Source organism: Melospiza melodia, chromosome 6 (genome assembly GCF_035770615.1).
Source record: "Melospiza melodia melodia isolate bMelMel2 chromosome 6, bMelMel2.pri, whole genome shotgun sequence".
NCBI classification, from domain to species: domain Eukaryota; kingdom Metazoa; phylum Chordata; class Aves; order Passeriformes; family Passerellidae; genus Melospiza; species Melospiza melodia.
Window position 1 is genome coordinate 11,481,545 of NC_086199.1, and position 11,912 is coordinate 11,493,456.

Here is an 11,912-nt window from a genome sequence, read left to right on the forward strand (position 1 = left end):
ACTGACGGGCGCTGGCCGCGGCTCAGGCACACGCACACACCTTTGCCGTGCCCGGGGAGGGAGCGGGACGATTCCAGAGGGAGCGGGGCGATGCCGGGGGGAGCGGGGTGATACCGGGGGGAGCGGGGTGATGCCGGGGGGAGCGGGGTGATTCCAGAGGGAGCGGGGCGATACAGGGGGAGCGGGGCGATGCCGGGGGGAGCGGGGCGATGCCGGAGGGAGCGAGGTGATGCCCTGCCGCAGCCTGTCCTACCGGCTCTGTCGCCGAGGCTCTCCCCTCCGCTCCGGGACTTCGCAGCGCTTGCACCCAGCGCCCGGCCAGGGAAGCAAGATCACCTCAGGGTGGGCTCTCGCCCCGCAGCCCCAGCATCTACCGGAGGCACCTGAGCCGGGCGGAACCGGTGCTTGAGCCCGGTGCCGGGGGATCGGCTCTTGGGGGCAGCAGAAAGGTGAAGAAGGGCTGAAAGGGCTTGGACCTCGTCAGAGCAGGCGCAGTGGCCGGGCGGGTCGGGGAGCCCGGAGCGGGCACCTGAGCCGGATCCTTCGACACCTCAACAGAGCGGCCCCGTTTTCAGGGGGGCTGGGGGGGCTAAGGGGAAGGATGAGCAGGGTCGGAGCATCTGGTTTCTCTGTGAGGGGCCACTCGGTGCTGCTTTTGTTGCGGGGAGAGGCGGGAGCAGTTTCGCGTGCTAGTCTAAACCGTGCATGTTGAAAGACTGGAACACTGCGGGTCCAGAGGAGCATTGTCAAGACAGGGGCTGTAACGCCCTTACAAACAGCTTCCCGCGGGTTCAGTTCAGCACTGCGGGCGCGCATCAGTGCCCAGCTGCGGAGAGCGGCGTTCGCAGCTTGCCCTGCTTTCGGGCCGTGCACCCCTCTCCAAAACTTAGGGGCTCAACAGCTCGGGCGCCTCGTCCCGCTGCTCTCAAGGACGTGGAGGCGTTCAGAGGCGCCACGGGTGGTCCTTAAAGACCCACTGTCTCTGGGCAGCTTTGTACGGCTCCTGCGGAGGTTGCGGGATGCTCTCCACTCCCTGTCTCACCTGTCGGGGTCCAAGGGAGCAAGGTTCGGCACCCCGCGCCCTTTCCAGCGTATCTGCCTGGCCCCGGGGGTGGGGCTGAGTCTCGCACGGCCGGGCTGGGCGCTGCCCTCCTGCCCGAGCCCCTCGCCGCAGGTGCGGTTCGCGCTGCCCCCGGCCGGGCTCCGCTGCGGCACAGCCTGCCCGAGACGAGGTGTCCTTGGCGGGGAGGCTCTCCCGCCCAGGGCAGCTTTCCCCAGCCTGTGTTTTCGGCCGGGACTCACTTGCCTGCGCGGCACCGGTCAGCGCTGCACCTTCGCCCTCCAGGGCTCAACCCGGGGTCACTGAGGGAGCACGCGGTCCCCCTGACCGGTCTCCTCCCCCAGGAGCCCCGCAGGTTTGGATTTCCCCATGGGGACACCCAGTCCTCTCCCTTTCCTGCGGGTCGCGGGCGGTGCGCGCTCCTGCCGCTACCGAGGCTGAGCCCGCCGCCCCCGAGCCCCCGGCAGCGCATCCTCTCCCTCCTGCCCCTCCTCGGCTGCGGGGGGTGCCGCGAGGTAGGCAAAAGGGAAAGTGAACGCAGCGCTCTGAAGATAGAGAAAGGCAGTCAACCTTAGACGTGTAGTTACTCAACCTTTATTATTTAAAAAAATTCATTAAAAAAAGGAAGGTGAACGAACGTCTTACAAAACCCCCCCACATAAATAGGACATTCCGTCCAGCTCTGGCTATTGGCAGTTCTAGTATTTGACAACATCAGACGCGATTTCCTGGCATTAGAGAAACCCATTTCAAAATCGGTCATCACAAAGAAATACTAGAAATCCCAGTTAGCACTTGCTAGGCAGCACGGAGCACTTGTACACAACTTTTCAGACACACACCCGCGCACACACGCAGCCGGGAACAGATCCCGTAGGAAGAGAGCCTCCTTAAAAAATAGTAAACGCTAGGAAAAAAAAAAAAAAAAAAAAAAAAAAGGAAAGAAGGAGAGTTATTTACAAAACGCACATGGAAATACAGTATTGACAGAGCGTGGCTGGCAAATCAACATGATTTGAATAGAGAAAGGACTATGGCACGTCTTGCTCGAAAGCTCGCACAGCAGCCTCCTTCGAGTGTCCCCGCGGGAAGACAGCTCCTGCCATCCGCGACGCAGTGCCTTCTCCCTCCCCACCTCTCCTCCCGCCCTCCCTCGCCTCTCCACCCCTGCGCTTCTTGCCAGGTCCTTTTTACACTTGGATGACCACCGTGCTGGGGCTCTGGAGCCGGGTTTTGTACTGGTCTAGCCAGCTCCTCAGCTCCGAGATCTTGTAGCCCTCTGGTCCTCTGCCTCCCTGGTACATCACCTTCTCCTCCTGGATGATGTAGAGCCTCTCGAAGTAGGCACCGTAGGCGGCGCTGGAAGCATTGTCCATGGTGTCCACGGCCAGGGGGCAATCGGGCGCCCCTTCCCTCATCAGCTGAGCTGCCCGCAGCCTGTCCTGGAGGCACTGGTGCTTGGGGATGTTGTAGGCTGCATCCGAGCTGACCCAGCCGTCGGACGGGTGTGCTTCTTCAATGTACACCAGCAGGAAGTCGGCAATGTCCACGAAGTGCGCGGCCAGGCGCTGGAAGGACCTCAGGCGGGCCATGAACGGGGGTCAGGTGCAGCTGCCGAAGTTGAGGATGAGGGGTCTCTTGCCGCGGGCGAAGTCCAGGATGCGGAGCCTCTTCTGCCCGTCCAGCTGGATCACCTCGGGGTTAGGGGCCAAGGAACCCACGTGCGCCGACTTGAAGAAGTCCAGCTTCTGCCCGTGCCACACGGCTTTCAGCGACTCCAGCGTGAACATGCGGTTGGAGTCGGACACGCAGACCGGGGGGTCGTCGGGGGGCGGCTCCTCGCTGGCGCTGGCCGCCTCCTCCGCCGTGGGCATCGTCAGCATCTTCTTCCTAATGCACAGAAAATCCAGGAGCCAGAGCATCACGGCGGTGAGCAGGAAGCGGGGAAATAGGAGGATGCAGGCGGCCGCCTGGGTGAGCAGCTGCAAGGTGTGAACGCCGACGGAGTGGAGCATCGCAGCGGCTTGTGCTGCAGGGCGCTGGCTGCCGGGGGGCCCCCACGCACCCTGCGTGCCGGGGTCTGTGCAGCACAGCTGAGATCCCGCTTCTCTTTAAGCCCATTTTATAGTCAGGGATTTAAATGAAAAGTGACTCCACCTCCGTCCAGAACCCGCCCCTCTGGAACTTGAGCCTGGGGATTACCTACCCCTCCACTCTAATGACCTAAAAATACACAGACAAAAGGGGAGAGAGCCCCGGCGGGAGCCGCAAGGGACGTGCAACGGAGCAGGGTGCAGCCGCTATCAGGCGGGGCAGAGAGTCCGACACAGGGCACCGCCGGGGTCCCCGGCCTCAGATAGCGGCGGGCGCTCAGGGGCAGCCCCGCCAAGGACAATGCAACAGGCACAGCCCGCCCCCGGCCCGGCTCCCCGCGGGCTGTGCAGGCACGGGCCGGGGCGGGAGCCGGGGCCGGGGCCGTCCCGGCAGCGCCTGCAGGTGACAGGGACAGGCCGCCATCGCCGCGTCCCTTCCCGCGCCTTCCTCCCCTCCCCGCCGCGGCAGCCCGGTCGCCCCCTGAGCGCAGCCTCCGCCCCACCGCACGCCCCGGCGCCGCGGGAGCACCCGGGTCTCGAACCCGCTGCCACATTCTCCGGCGGCGGCGGCGGCGGGACGGGCGGCGGGCGCTGACCCGGCCCCCCTTTTCCCCCGGGCCCGCGCTGGGCGGGCCGGGCCCCGGCGGCGGCGGCGGGCCCGGCGCGGGGGGCACCAGGTGGGCGCGGGCCGGTGGGCGCTGCCCCGGGCGGAGGAGGGGCGCGGGCGGCCGCCAGAGGGAGCTGTTGGCCGAGAAGCCGCGGCGGCGGCGGGAGCGCGGGGCCCCTCAGCCCCGGCCGGGGCGTCCGCGCCCGGCCCCGGCCCCGCCACCTGCCCGGGCCCCGCCACCTGCCCCACACGGCACTCGGAGTACGGGGCTGCACCGCGGCCGCTGCGGGGCCGGTGCTGCGGGAAGCGCGACAATGGGTGGGCAGAGGGGACGGCGGAGGCGACAGGAGGAGAGCGCCGCGCCTGCGATGTCCCGCTGCCCTCTGGGGTCCTGCTGCATCCCCGAGAGAGCGAGTCAGGGCAGGCAGACGCTCCTTTATGGCGTCCCAGGAGGAGCCGGCAGGACTCCTCTGCACCTGTCAAGTGACAAACACAAGCTTCTCACCGGACTGGGTCTGGCAAAACCCTTAAACTGAGGGCTCAAGGGTCACTTCACGGGCATGGCCAGGCAGACCTGTGTGCTTGTCCCCAGAGTGGACACGCGAGTCGTTGTGGGTTGGGTGCGTTGTATATTAGTAGCAAAGTGCTCACTGGGCAGGGCTGAGCACTGACTGGCCACCTTCAGTCTTCACCCATCAGAAGGAATTTATGGCCTGCAAATTCCTTCCTGCTGAACTAGATGGAGACCTGTCCCAGGAGTACAGAGCTTAAAACGTAATTTAGTGTTTCTGCTCAGAACTTTGCCACTCCATTGTTGCAGGGTTCCCAGCTTGCAGCATGCACTTCATTTTCCCACCAGCTTCCTCAGAAAGGAGCATTACTTGTCCAAAACGCTGAACACTGCCCTCTGCTATGCAAATGTGGCTCATGCAACCCTGAGCTACTGCTGCAGCTGCCACTCACCCAGGTGCCTGTCATACTGACTTTGGGACATGCAACCCAATGTGCCTGTCACACTGACTTTGGGACATGCAACTCCACGTGCCTGTGGCTCCTGGGCGCTCTGTTTCTGCCTGTTGGCCAGTGCCAGGTCTCTGGCTGCAGATTCCCAAAGACCTCGAGGACCTGCAGTTCCCCTAGGCACAGTTTGTGTTCCAAAAGTGACTTTGCATGTCTGTACCTCCCATCTATCCTCTGTGAAATGGAAAAATGAATGCTGAGCCTCCTCATGGGAGGCTAAGCAGCTTGCTTAATTTTTATGTAACTTATTACAAGAACAAATATAAATAAAAGAACAAGAACAAATAAATAAAAGGCAAAATTAAAATCCCATTTTATTTTTTTCTTTCTCTGGGTCTGAATAGGCTGGTTTAGAGCAATCTGATCAGATGGCTGGTTTGTAGTGCCCTGGTAGGTCATCTTTAGTTGGAGTCAGCAGCAAGGTAATTCAGCATTTTAACATCTGAGGGGAAACGCATGCTCCAGCCCTCATAAAGCCACGTTCATCCACTAGCCTGATTAATAACTTCTTTGGCATTCCACAGTGCTCAGTCCAGGGAAAATTACTGAGTAGATATTTACTATATTGTCAAACTTATTTTGAACTATTCATGTGGGCCTCTCACCACCTCTCTGTGCAGTTATGCAATCTTGAAAACCACAAATTAAAGCCTCTAAAGAGACGCAATAACAAATTGTGGTAGCTCTGAAGAAACCCCCAGGAAAAAAAATTGATCTCTCAAAGTGACCTCTTCAAACTATGCTGACAGACAAAAGCCTGAGTAAACAGATGGGTTTGCAACCCTGAATATCAACAAACTTTGCTCTACTAGATCAGTGAGAGATATTCTGAGGTAAAAATGCTATCTGGTCTTATATACTCTATTTGCAGCTGGATAGGGACTTTGGAAATGACTATTTCTCCATTCCCTGTAAACAGCTTTGCTTTGTTTTTATAGCTTGAAGGAAACCTTTGAATTGGGGTTTCCTATTCAGCTGTGGATAGAGCAGAGAATTGAAGCAGTTTGCTTCACTAGCCCAGGGCTGCACTTTGCTGCCACAGGAAAATTCAAGCACGTCCTGAGGCCACTGTTTCCAGGTGGAATAAGGGGTGGCTCTGCATGGCACTACAAGCCATGCTCTGATGGGCTCAGCTGAGGTGCAGTGCTCATGCATTAACTCCGTGGGAAAGGGTGGAATCCCTTCTGCAGCCCCTTGGTTCTCAGAAGGTTTGAAGTGACGTCTTGTTGCTGTTTTCATGTCTGTGTTGAGCTGGATGGTTTTCAAAATCCTGTCTTTTAACTCAGTTAAACCCCCTCTCTACTTCCCAAGGCTGCACCTCCCAGTTGGAACTTGGATTATTTTTAGGTGTGTGAAGGTAGTCAGTCTTTCTAGGAATCCATATCACTGATATTAATAGTGTGGGAATTTATGTCTTCCTGTATACTGAGGATTTCATAGAATATATCCTAAAATATGGGTTTTACAGTGGCACATCTGGTTATGGGTGGTTTCTACTCTTCTGCATGTGGTCTGTGGTTCAGCAGTCACTAACTTAAAAATACATAAGTTTGTGTGTGTGTGTCCTTGCACAAGTGCACATACATGGTTCACATTATTTCCTTTTTTCTGAGAACTTTATAGCTGTAGTTTTTCTTCATTTGATAAATGTAATTTATAACTCTTTTAAAGCTCTTTTCATAAACAGGAGCTACAAAATAAATTCAGCAACTTATAAAAGCAAAACCTCAAAAAGCTGAAATTAAAACCATCAGGTCTGCTTTGATGTAGAGGATGTGTTGAAATGGTATATTTACATGTTTATTTTCTATTTTATAATTTCCTGCACAAAGGCACGCAATGCTTTCTGACAGGAACTGAAATGTATTTTGGAAGAGTTCCACTTCTCATGTCATCTAAGCTCCATGTCATTAATGTGGTAGAACTCTATGTGAAGGAAATGGAAAAGACTTTCCTGAAACAAGAGCTGGACAATTTCTACTCCTCTAAGTGGCTACCCGGTGACTGAAGAGAGGTGCAGTGGTGCAGTGGTAAATTACTCACCTGTTTGGTATCTGTAAGAAGTGGGTAAATATTGCTGAAATTGGTGGTGGATAATCTCCATTTGCAGTTGTTTGCTTGTAGCAACACCTCTGGAAAAGTTACTATATGCTGGAGTTTGTGCATGGGTCTGGTGTCTCTGGAGCTGCTTCTTGCTTAATCTTTCGCCACTTTTAGATGACACCTGTTCTTATTTTCCTCCCCTATTTTTTTTTTTTAAATAAAATATGTATGACTCAGAAAAAAAACTTACAAATCCAAGCAGCTAGGCAATGCCTGAAGTAGGTTTGAGTATGGAAAGAAAAAAAGTGCTGTGCTGCAGATTTGTCTATAAAATCACTAGTAGAGCCATGGCCTTTGAATCTCCTACCCACCCTGTCACTCTTACCTTCAAATACATGACAAGCATGTCATATAAGACAAAGAGGTTCCCTGCATTGAACCTTTCAAATTTTTTCCCCTCACTTTTTGCTGACTCTGGGTTGAACTGGGAAAGAGTTGTTTAATTTGGGAGAACTCATTCTACAGCCAAAGGTCCGTAAGTGCAATGTTCACCCTGAGTAAGTGGAAACCAACATTTTCTTGAGCCTGTGAGCCATCTACGAAGGCTTTGCCATGTGACCAAGTGTACAGTTCCCCTGATGTGTTAGTGGGTTTCTGCACCTGCCTCTCCATGGCTACTCCCTAGTGCCTCTGTTGTGACAGCAACCTGTCAGGCTGGGGTAGAAACTAGATAACTAAAAGGTTCTGGATTAAAAAATTCTGGTTTTAAACCCAGATGGTTTTGGTGAGTGGGTTTACTTTAGAACCCCTAAAATAGTGTAACTTAATAGCATAAATTTCACTGCAACTTGAATGACAAAAGGTGCAACTGTCCATCCCATTAATTCTTCCTCATTTCTGCTTGCACTGTGTCTTGTGGGATCCTGAAATTATCTGCAGTGATCTGCTTTGGGGACTAAGGAGGCAGAAGAGCTTGGCTTTAGATAAAAAGAGTTATTTCTGGACAGGCTAGTTCCCTAAACTTGCTAATGATGAAAGGAAATGATCATCTGTGGTGCAGGGGAAGCACAAGAGAAATGGCCGCAGCTTGTGGCCGAGGCAGGGCTAACAGGACCATCCCATCAGACTGACTTAGCAATATCATCCATCCACCCCTGGGTGGAATTGCATAGTGAGAATGTGTAAGAGAGTAGAAACAAGTTTCACTGCAGATGTGCATAGTCTCCCTTTGTGTAGTGGAAGAGCATAGGAGATGTACAGGAGGTAACAGTGGCTGTCACAGGGTCCTGCTGGGCAATGTAGCTGGATAGGGTGCACAGATGGCTTCTGGAGGGAGCCAGCAATTTCAACTTCAACAGCAGCTGCTAACACACCTCCATCAGTAGGAAATCAGATTATGCAGAACCCCCTGTGCCAAGCACATCCCTGCTACCCATCAAGCAAACTGCTCAAAAGCTTCTGTGGCTCAAGAGCTCAGGCTGGACCCCCTGGTAGTACAGTACAATTACAGCCATCTGAATGGCTTGCTCTGCAGCAAAGACGACAGTCTAGTCCAGAAGTGGAGCCCTGTGGAGTTATGCTTAAGCAGTGACTTTATACACAGTGAATACAGATGAAGTCCTTGTCAGAAAACAGAAAATACTTCTACCATTGTCTTTGTTTCAGGTGTGCTGTAGATGAGGATAAGAAGATGCAATTTGCTTGAATCTAAATCTCTAAGAAGATTGTAACAAAATTCACCATGTGCAGTGTTTTACAACAGAATATGTTTCAGTTCATGACATAAAAATTCAATATACTAACACTGTTCAGAGAGATGGGGACAGCAGGCTGATAACTCAGATTGGTTTTTCATCTTTCAAAAGGCAGCCTAGCAAGAGTGTTTTCTCAAAATGTTACTGGGATGGTTTGGAGTTGAAAGACTGGTTCAGTCAGGGTAAAGGGAACACTACTCTGTCAGGGTAAAGGGAACACCATTCCTCTGAGATCCTTTGCCAATGGGGGCTCTCACTACTGTCTGGCAGTCTTTGTCACAGGCTGGTCCTCAGAGCCCCAAGGTTTGTGTGATGAAAGCTGTGAGTGATCAGCAGCAAAACTCCTGGTGCTTCCCTTGTGATTGTGATTTTGCCCAAGCCATGTAATATGATAACAGAATAAAGGGGCTCTGGAAACTCAGGGTCCAATATTCATCATCTCACTTTCCTTAGCAAGTTCAGTAGAATATAAAGAATTTCAATATAATACAGTTTAATAATTCTCAGATTTTAAGGCGATTGCATATGCCCTGCCTGAAATGATACACACGTTTCAATTTTCAATCTCTAACAGACTCAGAGGGGAAGGCAGGAAAAAATAGCATTTAAAAAAACATTTATTCAAGGAAAATCTTTAGGGATCATGTATAGGATAATCTTCTTCAGGGTGACCCTCATTTTCTATAATATAATGGTTTTACCCAGCAGTGGTTTAATGGTTTTGAATAAGCTGTAGAGCAGAGGAACAAACATTTTAGCAAGAATGGAGGAGTTTACCCAGAAAGACAGGAGTATCAGCCTACTTTGAATATAGAATGGAGATGATTATTCTGCTGACCTTTTATCCCCACCATCACTAAAATGTATATTATGAACATAATGGGGTCTGGTTTTGTGTAAATGATTGCTGTAAGCATGACTGACTCGTTCGAAGCAAGGAGGCAGGAAGGCACCAGTGCTGTGCACTGAGGCTCTCATCAAACAACTTTCTTGCTTCAAGCCCTTTATTTGAACATAAATGTTTGTGAAGTTTTCCAGTGATTTTTTTCCTGGCATTCACCCCACGACTCTTATTATTTTTAGCCATGTAAAATGGCATTATGCAATTGCTGAATTTGTTTCTTTCAGACCATGATGATTTATAGGACATAATTTCCAGGATACTCCCTTGAAGTTACCTTCTCTTTGTGACCTCAGGATTTCTCTTCCCAGACCTTTGGTATTTATTTTTACTATTTCTGTGGTTGAGGTTTGGCAATGTTATTTTGGATTAATGGCAAACATACATAAGGACTGGAAGGAATACATGTCTTAATCTCTAATTTAATGTGTGGATTGTTTATCAATAGTAAAAAGAAGTTTCTGGACAGGTTTAACACATCCTAATAATAGGCATCTGCAGCCAGATTGAAAGATTTTGATGTATCTGAACTACATGTAATTCTTCACTTGTTCCAAAATAGATGAATTTTGCTTATTTTATATTGTGATGCAGTATTTCTTTCTCAGACTTTGCCCAGAAAGAATTGGAAGTCAGTTAGTTTGGACAAGTATGCATTGTTTATATGGAATATTTTAATTGACATAAAATTGTGTAAACCTTCTAGCTCCTCTGCTCTTGGATGAAGAAAAGATCTTTGGCATGGCAATTCTGAATTTCTGTTCTATTTTTTACTTTTATTCAGGAAATTGCAAATAATTTAACGCACAAATGAAATTACTCAGCATTTTACTCAGTTGTTGAATTTTCCTCGTAAGCAGTATATTTTGCTTTCATCATATACCCACTATTTTTTAACTTGCATCTTCTTATTTTTTGATTTCTCTTTATATTCTCATCTACCTTCATGGTTTATTTACTCATGCTTAATTCCTTCCCTACACAGCCTACTGTGAATAAAGTGTTCCTTTGAAAATGATTAACTTGGCACTTTGTTTACAGTGTAGTCTTGCAATGTTATATCTGATACTCATTAGCAGGAAAACAGAAATAAAAGGAGAAACATTAGTTATCACTGCCAATCATTTTGAATTCACTGGGATCAGGATCTGACCTGAAATGTTTAGGTTAGCTCAACAGCTCAAGTTGATTTGAAGGGTCTTAATGTTTATGCCTAACAGTGTGTCCTCCTATGACTTTTTATTTTTAACTGCTCAACAGTTCTCACTTTCTGTGAATTTTAAAATTATTCTTAGACTAAGCAGTATAGTCTCTTCACAGGGAGAAACTGTGACAAGCTGATTTATGTGATACAGCTCATCATTTCTGAGGGCACATCACATCTACCTGAAGCTCTAGCAGGAAAAAAAACCCCAACCAAATACTAAATGGTTACTTTTAAACTTAGATATGAAACTTTGGGTTCCAATTCACTGTGTTCAATGTATGAATTATTCCGCATACCTGGAATGGTCTACCCTTCCATGTGGACCATTAATTTAACGGCCACACTACCAATCCCTTGCTACTCTGTCTTACTTGAAACCAAGACTGTATTTTTTAAAAGAAGAAAATGCTACCTTTTAACAAAAGTATTAATAACTCCTCTTAAAAAATGGGAATCATATACTTACATATGCAAATAAAATGGATCAAAGGGATCTAAGTCCACTTGTATAAAAGGGAAAGATCTCTGAAGTGCACATTTATTGCAAACAAACCCTGGATTTGTTAGGTAGTGAGGGAATAGTTTTTAAAGAACAATTATGTTGTATTTGGAAAACCTGACATTTTCTCTCTTAACTAATTTTAATTGGCATTGTGATCCCACTGAGCCAAAAAACCCCACACAAACAAGGAAGACAGCAGCAAAATATAAATATAAACTATGAGTAAAGTGTCTTAGCTGATGAAATTATAGACAAAAGCCTCTGAAGCCTTTTTACAAGTACCTTCTTCAAAGTGGGGTGATCTTTGAGCAGTTGTGGCCCATGCCTATTCCTTGGCCTCTTCTACAGTTGTTGACATTGTACTGCCAATGAAGCAGCTGTCACTTTTTACCAGCACAGTGCCTGCCAGCAGCTGGCTCAGAAGTGCTGCTTTTAATTAAATTTCTGATTTCAATTGGATTTTGGTTTGCAGTTCACAGCTAACAGAGATTTTCAGGATGGGGTCTTAAGGGGCATCTGCGGGTGTTTCAGACACCTCTGTGGCAGAGATGTGTTCAGAAAAATCAAACATCACCTTAAAATTTGTTACAGTTTTTCTCCATTACTTGTGAGAGCTCTTCCAGGATCTTGCTGCTATAATGGATAGAATTATTCATATTTTCAGCTTAACTCTATCTATGGCATATTTACACTGCTTGTTGGTGTGCCAACATTGTCTCTTTGCT

General features: G+C 49.6%; 1 protein-coding gene across 1 annotated transcript; it reads right to left on the bottom strand.

Moving 5' to 3' along the window:
* Nucleotides 1–1,638: 1,638 nt before the first annotated feature.
* DIO3 (iodothyronine deiodinase 3) lies at nucleotides 1,639–3,157 on the bottom strand. The gene has a single exon (XM_063159380.1). The coding sequence runs from the start codon at nucleotides 3,073–3,075 to the stop codon at nucleotides 2,251–2,253; it is 825 nt and encodes a 274-aa protein (XP_063015450.1). The 5' UTR covers nucleotides 3,076–3,157; the 3' UTR covers nucleotides 1,639–2,250.
* Between the last annotated feature and the right edge of the window lie 8,755 nt (nucleotides 3,158–11,912).